The sequence below is a fragment of the Ptiloglossa arizonensis genome, chromosome 7, assembly GCF_051014685.1.
Source record: "Ptiloglossa arizonensis isolate GNS036 chromosome 7, iyPtiAriz1_principal, whole genome shotgun sequence".
NCBI classification, from domain to species: Eukaryota; Metazoa; Arthropoda; class Insecta; order Hymenoptera; family Colletidae; genus Ptiloglossa; species Ptiloglossa arizonensis.
In genome coordinates, this window is record NC_135054.1 from 15481173 (window position 1) to 15497969 (window position 16797).

Consider the following 16797-nt stretch of genomic DNA (forward strand, 5'->3'; position numbering starts at 1 on the left):
AATTCGCGAACCTCGGTTTCCATATCTCTCTCTCTCTCTTGTCTCCGCAATTCCTGTATCGTTCCCTCGCGACGAGATCGTTGAAACTTTGCGTACTTCCCTCGCGATAAAACGATACTGGAAAAAGAATCGAACGCCGAGAACAACGTTTCTCTTTTTTTTTTTTGTCCGAAATGGAAAAAAATTCCTCGGTTAATCCCCGAGCGGATCGATTCTCCGTGAGCGGGGCGCGTTCGAGTCTTACCTGATGCGAATGGTAATCGGTAGCAGCGGTGTTGGGGAATCTGTACCGGAAGGGGCTGTGCACGGGGCAATTGACGCGGAACGGGCTCTCGGTAGGTAACCTTGGCGGTGGATGAGAATGCGGCCCGTAAATGACACAATCCATCGGCATGGGTCTTCCGGGAGCGTGATCGAGAGGTCGACAGGAATAGCTGACGGGCGGTGGTCGCACGGGTGGGTGTTCGATCGGTCGACAGGGTGTTTGCTCGATCGGTGGTCTGCCGGGATGTTGTTCGTGTAGACGGTGTTCGAGCATACGCGAAACGTGCTCGACGGAACGGCATCCGTGATCGTGCATCCGGCCGAAGTGATGATCGTGTATGTAGCTCGCGTGATCCTTCAACCGACACGGATGCTCTATGGCGCGCATAGCGTGGTGCTCGGTGTCGCCTCTGATCGGTGTGGTGGACATCGCGGAAGACGTCGCCGGATGCTCGACCGCGGAACGCGGTTGCTCGGTGCGTATCTGCTCGATCGTTCGTCCGATCGTCTCGATCGAGCGGCTCGATTGATGATGATCGACGGTCTGCCGCATCGTATCGGCCGAGGGTTGCCGTATCACCGAGTCCATCGATCTCATGGACTCCATCGACCTCATAGCCTCGGTCGAGCGCATACCGTGCTCGATCGGGCGCATCGGGGAGGGCTCGGTCGATCTACAGGCACGGCTCCAGCAACGGGGTATCGTGTTCGCGCCGTCGCTACCTCCAGCGGTGTTCCCGGTGGTCCCGATACCGTGACCTTGGACCGGCCAACCGACCCCGTACGGATCCATCTCCATCGCGTGCGAATGTCTCGCGGTCCGTCTTATGAAGGTGACCGCGGCCACATGGCACTGCCCGGTACCGCGATCCGCGGGTTGCTCATGGTAACGCGGATCGTCGTCGTTGAACGTCGTTCCCTCGAGGTCACCGTTACCCGCACCAACGGTACACACGCACGCGAAACCGCACTCGCGGCCGACACGCGGTTTATCGCGATACTCATATAAGATCGGCACGGACGGAAACGAACGACGTACAGCGGCAGAGTCACCGTGTACTAGCGGCGACCGATCTCCCGCTTACCGTTACCACCGATCTTATTACGAGAACGAGGAAGCGCGGGAATTGCGACGCGACGCGAGAAACCCGCGATGAATCGGTGAACCGGACCGTGGAAAGGAAGCGTGTGAGACGACAGCACCGAGAAGCTGACACATCGCGATGCTGCGCTCCCCAGCACTGAGCCTCGCGGCCTCGACTGCCGCGCAGTTCCTCCACGCAAACCAACCAACCGACCGACCCACTACCCCCGACTATCCACCCACCGCCTAACTATCCATCCCCCTCCGTTACTCCGGCGCCGCTTCTGTCCCCCGTCCTCTCTTACGACCAGCAACCTTCCTACCCCTCACCGGTGGTAAAGCTCTCTCCTTCGGTCCAGAGGGACCGCAATGTTCGCCCACCGTATCCAGTAACACTCCCCTCCACTCCTACTCGTTTCTGGTATACCCCAACCGGTCAACCCCTCTTTCCGCGTCCTTTTCCGTTACGAGCGCGGAACAATCTCCGACCTCGTCCCCAAGTCTTACACCACTTCTCCGCTACCGTTCCACCTAGCGCGATGCTCGCGTTACTTCCTCGCGTTTTTCTTTCCACTTGTACCGGGACCTAACGCGTCTACTCGTTCGTACCAACCCCGTACAGGAGAGATTACAGATACGCGGCGAACGGTATACTTTCGAGTGGCGTTAACTTGGCGCGCCACGCGATATCTCGCGGATACATCGTTTCGTACGAGATTCGTCGTACAGACTCGAGGATAGTACGGATCGACCGTACGGAGGGAGAGCTGAGACAGAGGGAAACCGAAAATTGAGCCCCGATGTGTGTTGCGCACATTAAAACCGCGCGAATGGAAAAACACGATCGATTGTTCCACGCTAGGTGGCTCTCGCGGTGCTGCGTCATCATTGTACATAGTAACCCCGATTTCCAGATACATCGTGGATTGATCCGATATCGCCGCGAACGGCTGATTATGTTCAAGTGTTGCGATTCGATTACGAGCTTACGATTGCTCCGCGGAAGAACCGAGGACCGAGTTATCGTTTCATCGGTATCGATACAGGGACGAATGGGCAACCGTCTGCGTCTTGCTGGCTAATAACAGCCTCCGCGGTTTACGTTTCTCCATTCAAACGGGAAACACGCTCACGGATCCTAACCAATTTTACACGAGTTATCGAACAACGGGGCCGTAACGCTTCCGTCGCCCGGTCCAAGTACGCGACACGATTCACCCTAAACGAATTGACACGGAAGATCACGCAAAGTGTTGCCCCGAACAATTAACGGGTACCTCGGTGCGTGTTACCGTGGCTACGAGAACGAACTTGCTCTTCCCATTTCCGAGCGCGGCTAAATTAATCACGAAGCTAATTATCAGTCGCGAACCGGCTGCTTTTATCAACGTTTCGACGTTGTTCTCGCAACGAACGAAATTAAGTAACAGTCGCCGCGGAATTAACGTTCAACGAACGAGAAATCGGATACGCAGTAACGGTGAAGATACGTCGGGTGTGAATTAAACTGTGCTTGGGTAATTATTGGTCTCTGTTAGTTTCTATCGTCGATGTGTGGTTCGAGGGAAGAAAAATAATAATCGAGTCGGGAAATATTATTTGATTTCTTTCTCGTTTTAAATGGCGACAGGTGTACGTATTGGAATTATTACACGTTGCACGTGTACTATGTTATTTTTTTTTTTTTGTATGGAATTTAATTTACATAGTCGATGTCTTACGTATCTTCGCCATTGTACTTTATAGTTTCTTTCCTGTTTTGTACGATTGTTCTCGTCTTGATTGTTCCTCTCGAATGTTTGTAATTGTAATTGTATAAAGATTTAAGTCGATGAACGCGGCTCGATCGAAGCTGATTATTAATCGTTGCTTATTTACAATATCGGCATCCGTACTCTTTTATAAAAGAACCAATTATTCGAAATGAACAGAAATACGAGATACTAATTTCAGGTTAAAAGCCTATGGAATTATGTATCGAAATAAACACATTGAACAGTTCTCACGATGAATTAAACTGTTCCTGTCTCGAATGGCATTGGTCCGATTAAACGCGTGGACATGCATGCATCAATATTGACAATTCCGTACGTTCGATGCAATCGAGGGGAATGTAAGAATTATTTTGGTTTGCACATTTTGTTTCAATTAAAAACGGTCAGGTCTCTTCTATCCGCGGAACGAACTTTTCCAAGTAGATATAATGACTCGTAGATTCGTTCGAAAAAAAATAGTACATCAATTAAATGAAAAATAAATCGCGTTTCACTTTTAGGACAGTAGCTATTTTTTTCGATACATTGTTTTCACCAGTATTTTACAATATTTTTCCAAAATATTTCTCCATTTTACTTGCACTTTTTTAACGATCGAACCAAATTTTAAAGACGATTGTTAAAATCAACTACTGACGTTTTCGATAAACTCCGTAGGTTTTCGATGGAGTTTAAACCGGGAGATTGACGTGGCTGTTAAAAAATTTCAAACCCCTTGTTTGACAACCACGATCTTGTTATTTTTGCCATGTACTGTAGGTCATTTATTTCCTTAATCCGTAACTGGTGAAATGAGATTCCCCAGAGAAATATATGGATATATATTATAATTATATGGAGTTCTGCAGACACCATCGTACAGTATACGTGACAAAATAACCACCGTACCAATTAAGGGTTAAGCAATCCAGGAGATTATTTACTAGAATATTGATATAATGCTGTGCTATTATTCTGCCATCTATTCTACAAATCTCAGCAATGCCACTGATCGCGATACACCCCCAAATCATAATACTATGCGCTCCGAATTTAACGGTGGATTTAACATGTCTCGTTCGCAAATTTCTCGTTTCTTCCTCCCCGTACCCGTTCCCTACCCCCTGATCCAATTTCATCTGTCTTTATTTCATCCGAACAAATGATTCTTATATTTTCTCGTCACAGCCACGTGCCTTTTTTTAAAAGCAATGCTTTTCGAAGTTTCGTCCCCGAACCCACATTTCTTAATAAACGACGAATTGTTTCCGCGCTCGCATCTACTTTATTAAATCGTTTTACATTCTTTTGTATTGTACAGCATTGTTTGTTCCTCTAGACCGAATGGTTCTCAGAATATTTCGCTTGACTGCCTTTGAAAACTTTTCTTTCGGTCTGGGTTTCTTTTTCGAGATGGGGTAAAATTTTTTTACTTTTACCATAACACACCTACGACACGATCATATTTGGATAAAATGATAGAGCAGAACAGTCTTTTTTGAATCATACCACGATTTTCTCTTTAAAATCTTGTAAAATTGATCTCATTCTACTATTAAATATCTACTGTACAATTTACTCAAATACATTCAACCTTCTCACCTGCTCCAGAACTAATAACGAAAAAGAACAAAAATATAATGAAGAAATTAGAATTGGATTTCGATAGAATTCGATGCAGAGATTTCGAAATGTGTTTGAGAAACGTAAGAGAGGGCTGGGCGCAATATAAACGGATGTAGCGACGACAATGTTTACGTTCTAAATTCGTGTACATAAAAAAAGAGATAAACTCGTATTTCCTCGAACGTGAAAGCATGTACGCGAACGACATTGCGAGTCGCTGTATTCCACGAAAGACGAATTCGCACCGAGTGTCTTAAACAAATGCCATAAATCATATAGACCCCGGCAGCTAGGTGCAAAGATAATCTTATTCCCACGCGCCGTGTACGCTTCAAGTACTCCGTCTTTTTCAACCGAGACGTATCCACACACTACCTTTCGTCTCCATTTTACCCCTATTGACGTATCCTTCGAGCAGTGAGATTTCTCAACACTTGTTGCCCTCGACCATCGATCTACCTTTCAACGCCTTTTATTTCCATCGACAACCGTGACGATAAAGGGCGATCAATTTCATGGAACTCGCGAAATAGTGTTGATTCAGTGCACGGAATGGGACACCGAGCACTATGGACCGAAAAAATATCCGACATTTTTTATCAGAGAAGTATCCGACGAAGAAATATTCATAATGAAATTTTCCAGTGACTTGGCACTACCTGCGATCGGAATACGACATATATCGAATGTCAATATTACTTTAAATTTGTATTTAATTTTAGCAAAATAATTCATGCCCGATGAGATTAAACGATATATGCAAATATTATCCACGATTCGGTGACCAAAAAGTTCTGATTTTTGTTAAACTTAACAAATTTGTAAACCTCTATAAAAATATGGGACAAATTGTATATATTTGATCATAGGTATTTAAAACTATTAAATTCTTGTTCTAATAATTTTTGTACATCCCCTATAATTTTAAAGATACACAAAGAGACAAGGAAACAATTATTTTTAAAGGTTGTTTCCACCTACTTAAAAAGAATCAGAATTTTCGGGTTATTGAAGTTCGTTTGTAAAGAAAATATTGATTGTCGTTGATATTTCTTGCACGTGTTGTTTATTCGATGAGAAGACGTATTCAACGACCGTGATGAAATTAATGGCGGTTCGTCAACGCAAATTGCTATACTCAGGAGTATTTGAAGATTATATCGTTACAGGCCGTCAAGTTAGGTGAATCACCCGATGTATAGTTTCTGAGTAGATGCTCGAAGAGAAGGGGTAATTCATTCATTATAACCTCATCGTTGCATTATGCAGTATGCGTCACTCAACGTCACCGCTGCAGAGAAAGCGCTACCGGGAAAGATTGAGAATCTGACGACGATGAATTTTGTTGGCCGGAAATACAATCCTCCGCGTCTCTTTTTGCGTATACCTTTCACGCCTTGCGTTATCGGCCAAACACAAAGACACGTTCCACTCGACGCTACACGAATGTTGAGGTGCATTAACACCGGTACGCTCCTCTTATGTACGCACACACTGGGAAACTACTCCTCCAAGACCATGTGGAATCGTGTTTCTGATCTTCCTGGTACGCATTAGACAATCCTCGATGGACTTACCTTGGACCAGTTTTCAGACCGTGTCTCGTATCATACGGAAAAGATTGGTGTCACCTCTACCGGCTGAGTGCTACACTTGAGGGGATGAGCAGTCTTGGGAATTTGAGCGCTCGTCAAAGACGATCGAAGAGTATCGTGTAGGAAAGATACGAGAACATTGGATGTATCGCAACGTTAAATACTACGCCATTGTCAACGATGGTTTTTACAGAAAGACAACCATTTCTTTTTTTCGAGTCTCGTTTGCGACGTATCGAGACGGTTAACGAATCAATTCGTTACATATATTCGTTATATGTGAAACACTGTATTTGTGAATTTGCGACCGTACTGTTCTTTCGAAAGGGAATAATTTGTACCGTCTAGAAGAAGAATCAATTAATATCTTTTCACACGCTACACGAAATAATTTATAAAATTATAAAAGCTTGGATTTTAATTCTCGTTTGGCAATGATACTTCTATCCAGAAGCAAAATGAATAAAAATTAAACGCTCCGCGAGAATAAAATTCTGATTTTATCAGACGTTTCGCTACGAGGACAGAAATAATCCGATTGATAATCGATTCGAATTGTCCTTGATTATGATTTTTCTGTATGGAAGAGACAGAATTTGTTCGAGAATCGATTCACATCGTACTTGAAATGTATTTATGTGGAAAGATCTCCTCGCGACTTATGGACCAAGCTCCAGAGGATCCTCGGATACTCTTGACCTCGTCAGATAAGTACTGACCATTGCTGACGTATAGTGAACACGGATGACAACTGATCAACAACGATGAGCACCGGTCAATCCCTTTTCAATATTGTAATGCAACCGATTTTAAATATGTACATTATTTAATTCATTGATCCTATGTCCATTTTACATATCGGTTACCATTTTATTTTCCTGTACTTTGTAATATTTTCTCACTCCCCAGTTGAAATTTATAACATATCTTGTATAATTATTTACTCTGCCTTATTTCTCACCACTCCTTCAATTTCTATCATCTCTCAGCTACATGCAACATAGAAAGTAGCTAATCTCGATATAATATTTCGTCCAATAATTTTTCTAGATTTCTCAGCTAGGTATTTCGTCGTGGTTTTATTTATGTGTTAACCGTAAAGAATAGATCGCAAGAAAAGCAGTCCAAAAGGAGTAGAAGGATAGTGAGGCTCGACGTGGCATGCAATGAATGAAACGCCTTCACAATCAAGCAGAGAAGTGGGACAGTCTCGAGTGAGAGTCCTCCTGTAGGTGTCCTCTTTATCTATCGTTAGTAGATGTATTTAATTTTATTCCGAAGCTTAGTTTTGGGTTTATCACAGACGTTCAACGAAGAGAGGGTATCAGCCACGAAATCTTTAGTTTCGAGCTTAGTCTAACAAGCTTCCTAATCTAGCTTAAAACCACCGTGAACGAATTTCTGTGCTCTGCCGAGCAATTGTCGAGTAAGCAGCTTCTTTTTCGCTCGCTCCCTTGTTCCTTACTCTGGTCACTACTGCCAGTTGCATAAGTAAGTGACCGACCGTGTAGCTGCCTCGATTGGTCAGTTGCTATCCTCCGCTGCGCCCGTTTCCAGGGAAAGATGTTTCGAACGCAGATGGGTGAGAAAACGCACACCTGTCCACGAAAGTCGTCGAAATCGGGTGGACCCTCTCTGTTGTTGGACATCCTAAGTCGTGTCCACGCTTTCGTGACCCGTGACACGTTACGGGGCGAATTGGAGCACTTGTTTCGGTGGCTTCGATTATCATTCTTTTCAATCGAGTTCACTAGGACGAAACGAAACTAACCGACTAGGGACCGTTCCACGGTTCGTGTTGCGTCTTTTCCAATTTTGCCTTGTTTCGTTCGACAACGTGATTGCTCGACAGAGCGAAACGAGAAGATCGAAAGAGAAAAAACTTTGATTCCTTCTGTCTTTTTAATTTGATAAATTACAACGTATATAAAGGGACATCGAAAGAATTCCTTCTACCTCTTCAGTTTAGTAATCACGATTGCAAAGGGAGATCAATGGAATTTTTACTCCATCTCTCTTCATGGCTCTGCTCACTGTAATCTCCTTCCAGTGAGACCTGATAATCGGTATTACGAACGATCCTTCGTCGTGAGTAATATCGAGTTAATTGGCTGCGAATTTAGAATAGTTCCTCGAGATATAAAAGTAAATGTAACACTGTAAGCTGTGAAAGTTTAAACCATGGGTAGCTCTATTTTCCTTTATGTAATTTTAATCGAGGGATGGAAGGGAACAGATATTGAAGTCGCAAGTATTGCTCGATTATTCCTCTCGAAGATTGTAAGACAGCGTAGAACAGAATCTGAGAATAAATTAGACTTGGAGAATTTTAGTAAAGTAGAGTTAGAATAGCTATAGCTTCGAAAGGATTCTTAGCTTCATGTACTAGCGTTTCGCTAAAGTATTCCAAGTTCCGTCTATTCCCATATCTCTGTAATGTTCCAAGTTCCATGTACTTCTACATTGAACTATGAAAATAAATGGAAATTACTATTACAATATTTGTTGAGATTGACAAGATAAAGAGAACGTAAAGTATTTTTCGAAGCTGTTTGTTTCAACCTTTGCCGCGGAAAATATTATAATTTTATTCGATCCTGAATGGAGAACGTTTATTGTGTTGATAACTAGCTCTAGAGCTCCCCGAGTTGCGAGATAGAAAGTTCCACTGAATGCCCATTTTGGCCTGTACGTAATTTGTGGTCAAAGTTTTGAAAATTCGAGGAAATTGAACCAACACTCCTGTTGTAGAACAAAGACGGTCTCATAATTAGAGAAATCTTCGATGCACTATTATTTTAGACACATTATTATTTAAACGAACGTCGAATTTACTTGATTTTTAATATTCTCGATGATAGTCCAGTTTTTCAAGATCCACATATTGCAGGTCAAGGGATAATATATTTTTATTTCAGTAGTAAATCGTTGAAAACGTGAATGAAGAGAAAGGTCAAAGTTGAAATCTGACATATTACTCATAGACGTATTCTTTTAACAATAATTGCCACGTGTGCGAATATTTCTTTTAAATGGTATATGTACCAAACTACTTGCATCCTTATGTACGTGTAAATAGCATTCTATATAATATAGATTCAGTAAATGTATAAAACATATCTAGAAAGATGGCAATCATTTGACCCTATGCTCCAAGTAATTATTATAAGGATCTACTATTTCTGACACTTGCTGTAAACACAATTTTACCGTTACTAAGTTCATGAGAGAATAACCTTAAGCAATTTGAACCGATACTTTACTCTTTAACCATGAACGTAAAAATGGCAAAAGCCGTTACGAAAGGTCACCGCGCGTTAAGAGGAGTAAACCCTTTCATTCAATAATCGAAGAAATTTTTAAATACGAGACATTTGTTTTCAACAAAATAATACACGATATTTTCGAGATATACTTACATTGCATTAATAACAACTTCAGTATTTTTTGCGACTATAAGTAGATAAGTATCTAAATCGAATGGAAAAATAACGATACAGTACGTATAATTTAGATACAATTTATAAATGTTAAAAATAGCTATTCTATTAACAATATGCTCCGGAAGAGAAATGATGTATTTAAGTATTTTTTAAAATATTAAAAATTCATTTAAAAGTTCATTAATAGAGACACCCCGGAAATTTGTAAAGCATATCAAGATAACGATCAAAAATATAAATCACGTACGTACGAGAATATTTATTCCCATTGCGTACTTCTTTTCTTACACATCTTCGTATTTCAATAATATTCGTACGCCTATTAAACTTTTACTTTCGCGTTACTAAATCCATACATTTACGTGTACATTTCATCCAACAAAATTACACCCGAAATTAGCATCGTTACCAATAAATAGTCGAGATACGAATATTGCAATTCTCGTCGCTCTAGAATACCATCAAGATAAGATTCAGGTTACCTTCTCTTGCGCAATGCACTCATCGATCGTGGAACAAATAACACGATTTATGTTTCGTACCTAGTTATCTATATTCTGGCCAATTTGACCGAAAGTTTCGGTTCCAGGAGCCACTTGGTCATCCGTAATCGTACGTCATCGTTTGAACGATGATACTTCCATAACGGGAACGTTAACTTGCGTGACGTAACAGTCAACTTGTTAATAATACCGTAGAAATCCGGTTCACGAAACACCGGGAAGGCGAAAAATAATAGTCCTTATCCAGACCGAGGAACGCATTAACCTCTGGTGCAAACAGGTCGCGTAACGTGAACTGCCAGAATGGTATACGTAAATTGCAGCCGCGGATAAATTTACGCGGCCCCGTGTCAATGGCGGTTAGCAGAGGAAGCTATTCGGTAGAGACGACCATAAGAGAGGAGTAGAAACGCGCACGTACAGAAAATGTGGTCCTATGCAAGCTAAGGGGGGAATCGTGGTTACGCTAGGGAAGATTAACGACTCGACTCGCCATCTATTCCGTCGAACTTGTGATTAACCAACGAAGAATGATAATTAAAGATAGATACCGTGGCGCCAGTTAGGCATTTACTCGTAAACATTTTGAACTTTCAGCGCTAGCTGGTTAAACGGCTGGAATTCTTTCACGTTCGATGGTACGCGGTAACTGAATGGCGCAATTAAGAGTTTAATCACAACTATCGACTTTAAGCACGAATGCTTAATAAAGAGGATAAACCGGTGGAAACAGAAGCCCGGAATATTTCTCCTCGAGATTGAAGATCGAAGAGCAATTTAGATTCCTCCCTAATGACGAACGCGATTAACCCTCTATTGTATGAATTTTATTTTATCTCTTTGAAAGTTCGTAAAAAGAAATTATTTCGCGGATATTTATACGTTTGAGGATTGATCGATGGGAAAATTAAACTCGATGGGGGACCGAATCTGGGCGGATTTTGCTTCGGAGGGATTCTTTCTGGGGTTATCAACCTGGTTACGCGATAACGGGTTAGTGTTGTTTTCCTTCTCTCTTTTTGCGAAAAAGATATCACTCGATAGCGCGACGCATCGAATCGGAATTAATTCAAGGAGGTACGTTTTAAATTTCAAAGTCTATATTTTTGGTGTATTTTTTAAGCGGAGAGTCATTTCGTTTCTGATTACACCACCTCTCGTGCAATTTTGTATACAGAGTGCCCCGAGGGACATAGGTAGGTACTAAGGGTGGAACATAATTCTACATAGGAGAATAAATAAAAAATGTGAAATACAGTTTTTGTATGCATGGTCTTGTTTTCGAGAGAATCGATTTTGGAAATTTGTTCGCTACGGGTGGCCATTACGTCTGACCATTACTCATATTTTTTCATTTAGTTTGACGTTTCTGAACATTGAAAATTCTATGTATTCTTTGTTTTTCTGTCTTTCGCTCAGTGACTAATTTCTTATTCTCTGGAACAAAGATATATTACTATTATTATTGATGTAATTGTCTGGCAATCTTTAAAGTAATCAGAACCAATTAAAACAAATAATACCATACCATTAGCAATGTTTAGAAATACCACCACGTAAAAACAACGAGTAATGGTCGGACAATCTCACGTGTATACGATAAATTTTGAAAATTCAATTCCTGGAAAACAAAGAGTCGTACTATAAAATTTGCTTCCACATTTCCATTCATTTTTTCACAAGAATCGCTCATCGACCTTTTGTACCACATTTTGTAAGACACTCCACAGAAAGATGATCACGAATTCGGATAAAAAATATAGAGAGCGATCATTTTTTTCGAAATGCGAACAATCGAAGCATTTGAACTTTCGACAGAAGTGAATGATTGCCACTACAATGAACAGAGTGCTCTTGGAGCGGAATTGCAAATTTAACTGGGACTCGTTAAAGAAAATTACATCCACTCTCGATTTTCACCGTGAACGTGGAAACTGGAAAAGTCAATATATGTAAGGTACTCGCTCTTAAAAAGAATACGGCTCCTCGTAGAGAGAGAAAAAAAAAAGAACTTTATGAAGTGCGTAAAAACGAAACCACAATAAGTAAGTTGGCTTCGTGAGCAAACAAGGGTGGAAGTTTTTCGGTGAATGGAAATTTCCGCTGCGGAAGTAATGGATGACTTTCTTCAGGGGCGAGATAATTTTCATCATGGCACGTGGTGAAAACGGTGGGTATAAACGAAACTTTCGCGAAACTTTCTAATTTAGCGTTTTCGTCAAGCCGTTACTTTCTCCATTGCCAGTTGGCCAAAGAGAGAAATGAAATTTCCGAGGATTATTTTGGTGCGAAAGAATAAAGAAATTTTCGGCGGAAAGCTTTAACGTATTTACATTAACGCCACAGTTTCCTTATTTACTATCTTCCATAGAGTAAGTACGAAAAGTGCTGTATTATTTTTATCACCTTTTCTTTTCTCGCGAAAGTAATCTTAATCTTTACGAAACTACATCTTTAAAAGTCCACTGTTTGGTTTGGAAAATTTTTTAAATTGTATTCGACTCGCTATTATTTTTAGTGTCATAGAATCAGAACTGTTACTCCATTTACATTTGAATACATTATTATCAGTACTTCATATACGGAAAAATTACGTTTCTGAATAACTAATACAAAGTTATATAAAAATATCAAGTTAATTTTCTTCAAGATAGTTTTTTCGATTCTCTCGGTAATTCTCAAATTGTTCAAAGACATTGCTTCGAATGTTTTATCACGGAAATATTAATTTCAAACGTAGATGTATCAATGGTACCAAAATACGTACTAGTACCTGTCACTAAAAGTAAGAAATGGAGAATTTCGTTTCTCGTACTTCTAGCGACCGAATGGAATCATTTATCATTGTCTGGACCATGGTCAAAGACTTTTTCTAGAAATTGAAGCTTCACCTTCGACGAAACGGATGTGCAATCACTCGACGTAGAGAGGGTTACAACGATGGAAATCACTTTTGCGATAGCCGACAACTGTGAAAATTCGAATTAATAATACCGTGGACTTGAATGGGATAATCGCGATGCGTGATTCGCCAATGAAATTGCCTATGAAACCCGTTTGTCATGCCGATCAGAATGTCGAAGCTTTAGCGATAGGCGCATTAAAAGATTTATCGCAAATACATATGTATATCGATATGAAACATGAATGCAATCGGTGCATTGCGTTAACCGTATCATTGTGATTTCGATAACTCGTTGATTTGATGAATGTATCCACAATGAAGTCGACATTAACTCGAAGAGGCGTGTATGACGTGATTAAATATAAATGAAGACGAAAGTACGAGGTACACAGACACTGAAAATTGTTCGTGCAATTTAACAATATATTTGATACCGAAGTAATCTTCTTTTATTCTTTTCGACGCGTTGTTCTAGATTTTCCAAGAATTATTATACAACGATGGTAAATATTGACCACTTGGATGGAAATTTTCAATGAAAGTAAAAAGAGCTACCATTTTACCGAAAAATATTCACGGGGAAGAATTAACCAATACGCGGAGAACAGAGAAACAAGAATCACGAAATAAAAACCTTCGGGTGATAATTTGAAATTCTACTCGGTTTGGTATTTGACACAATTACAGGGGAGACTGTTCTACTTGGCTGATCAAACTCCGTTGCGGTTCATTCCCCTTATTCAGAATACACGCAGATAGTACAGAGTGATCTGAAAAACGGTTGAAGAATTTAAGAGCACGTGGTACTTGAACAAATGGACGAAAAAGGTCTAGTTAACGTAGGGTTCGTAAATCAACCCTGGAGATAAGGTGGGGTAAAAAGGGGCGTTTATGTGTTAGTGTGTGCTCTACGTCTCTACCTTCTGTTTTAACACGATTTTAAACGGTACCATAGAATTACCGAATTATTTTCTAATGAAGATTCGCCTCCTAGCCGCTGTAATATATTTTTTCGGGGAACTTTATGTACTGCATATGCTGCATATAATGCATATACTGCATATATTGCATATTGCGTATAACATTATATATGCGTTTATGTATATTATATACACCTGAAAAATATATTACAAAACGCCCGCCCCGTTTCCATCAATTTTTGTCTCGTGACGTTATTGACAGTATTTGCGATTGCATCCTGTAATTGATTGAAAATAAAATATAAAATTCCTTTTAAAAAGATGGAAATTCTAAAAACCTGAAAATCCAAAATCTGTTCGAGCACCGGTAAATATTCCTATAATATTGCAAACTTCCAGCCCGGTGCATTTTACGTATAATCGATAGTTATTACGTAAAACGTAGTTTGTTATACGAAACTTTCAAATATGTTTGAAACGATTTATACTCCGATTTTAGTACAAGAATTTATGGCCGAAGGTATAAAAACACATTTACCTATTTAGCTGACGGTACCCCGGGCTTAAGAATCAATTCGGTTCACTTACCTGAAACAGAAGAGAAAAAAAACGAGGTCACAATTAAACGATGCTTTAATTACGTTCCAACGACGTAAAGAATAATATACTATCGCACGATTTCCTAAATAAAATCGTCCCGTGGTGTTACTCGTTGCAACTGCATCTTCGTTCGTGATGCAGTTCGTTATCAAAGTTACAAGAAGCTCACTCGCGACATTAGCCGCTTCGATCCGGAAACAAGAGAAACCGAATTCCCTTGTTTCGATCGCGATACTTCAACAAATTCCGTACAATCAATGTTTAATACACGGTCATTCCGTGTATCAACGGTTACATTAACATTTTCCATTCGTTTTAACGCAATTACTCGTTTACGTAATCTTCGATACACTTCGAAGTGCAACCGTGGCACCGTAGAATATCGGTCGAAAATGACTAATTTCCCGTACGTCTGCATCGACTTTTGGCCGAACGAGGTTCACGAATAATGCAATAACATGGACAAATAATGCGATTTTCCAAACTCATTTTATTCTAATACTCGTCGATCCGACGGAAGCTATCGCAGAGGGATCCAGTGTCTGAAGCAAAGCTAATTTTACGGAGTAGAAAGGCGGATAAGGATACCAAACAGCTGCCCCGTTTGTTAGAAGGGACTTAAGGGCTGCTTGATATTCAAGGGCAGTCCTGTATCGCGGTTTGATATTCGTTACGCGAACCCACCTCAGATGTATTATATCATTATATCGTTTCGACGTCTGCACATAAGCCATCCCCGACATATTGCGTGTACGAGAGCTGCAACAACCCCCGGGTTTGACTACTAATTCACAAGCCATCCACACACACACACACACACCAATGTACACATACTTAGGCAAGCAATCCGCACGTTGGAGCACGAATTAGGTTTTTAATAGAGGGGCCCGATTTCCTCGCTGTTTGTCGGATTAATAATTTCTCTCCGATTGTTTCACTCGGGACCGTAGACGCATCCTAGATACTAATTATAGCTTGGAAAACACGAAATTACTTTTCAATAAGCCGTAACGATCGACGCGCGATAAACTCGTACGAGAAATAGAATGCATTAGTGCAGCCGAGTGCTATTCAGAGCATTGGTTAGGTAGAAGGAATCTATCACTGGTCCATCCAAATGATTAGATCAATCGGTAGGGACCAATTCAATGACGCACTGATCGATACCAATTCGAACATGAAGTAGCATCGAGATCTCAACAAGACAATGATGAAACTGTACCATCGGTGTTGCGAGTTACTCGAATAACTTTGAGTGAATCTTTATATCTGGATAATCTTTCCAAGTGTAATAATTATCGTTTATTTTACTAATAATAAATTTTAAATACACTTGAACGTATATGGAATGTAATGTATTCATCAAGTGTCCGAATAAGTTTCAAATTGTTGGAACACATTCCTTGGAATGGTTCGATACTAGGATATCAGTTTCAAACATTTAAATGTATCGATGGTACCAAAACACGTCTCAGTTCTATAGCGATAGATTTATGCAAATGAAAGGGACAATTTCGATCCAAAGTTCAACAGTGGACTATTTCGTGCCTGTCTTAAAGCTTCGATTAAAATATTCAGGGAAGCAAAAGTTCTGTATCGGGTCTGCCGGACTAGCTCCAAAGACAATAGAAATGGTGAAAATTCGTTTGTCGAGAACATTACTTTTCCTTGGTGGTTAGGACCAGTTTTCGTGTTAAATTGATCGAAGTTTCGAACTCATAAAACATAGACCAGTTAGAACTTGTTAAATATTCAAACCCTTCAAAACCTACAACTCGGATCTTATTGGACTCATAAAATTTTAAACTTTGAACGTTTCAGTTCGGAAACTTTTGGACAATGAACACTAAAAACTCTTCAACGTTACAACTTCTTAAGACACCAATGAACTAGAACTCATTGAACTCATGGCATTGGAACCTACTTAAATACTGCACTTCGAATATCGACGTATCTTGGTTAATACGGTTTCTAACATTTTCCTATTATCTATGTTGTTAATTTAAAGAATTCTGTCTTTGAAAATTACTCTAACGTTCTATAAAGAATTGTATATAAAAATTATAACGAACTGCTTTTCGTTAATGAATGCAACAAGTTCGA

The 16797-nt window shown here is 40.4% G+C and overlaps 1 protein-coding gene across 9 annotated transcripts in view; it reads right to left on the reverse strand.

The window, feature by feature from the left end:
- The window catches only part of Cask (peripheral plasma membrane protein CASK), a 266805-nt gene that overhangs the window by 159691 nt on the left and 90317 nt on the right, over positions 1-16797 (reverse strand). Inside the window, exon 1 of one of the 9 annotated variants that reach the window (XM_076316664.1) lies at positions 245-1476. The exons of the other annotated variants lie outside the window; for them this stretch is intronic. Within the exon in view, the coding sequence (XP_076172779.1) occupies positions 245-1063 (819 nt within the window). The 5' untranslated portion in view covers positions 1064-1476. Of the gene's footprint in view, positions 1-244; positions 1477-16797 lie in introns of those variants that run through there. 9 annotated transcript variants of the gene reach the window in all.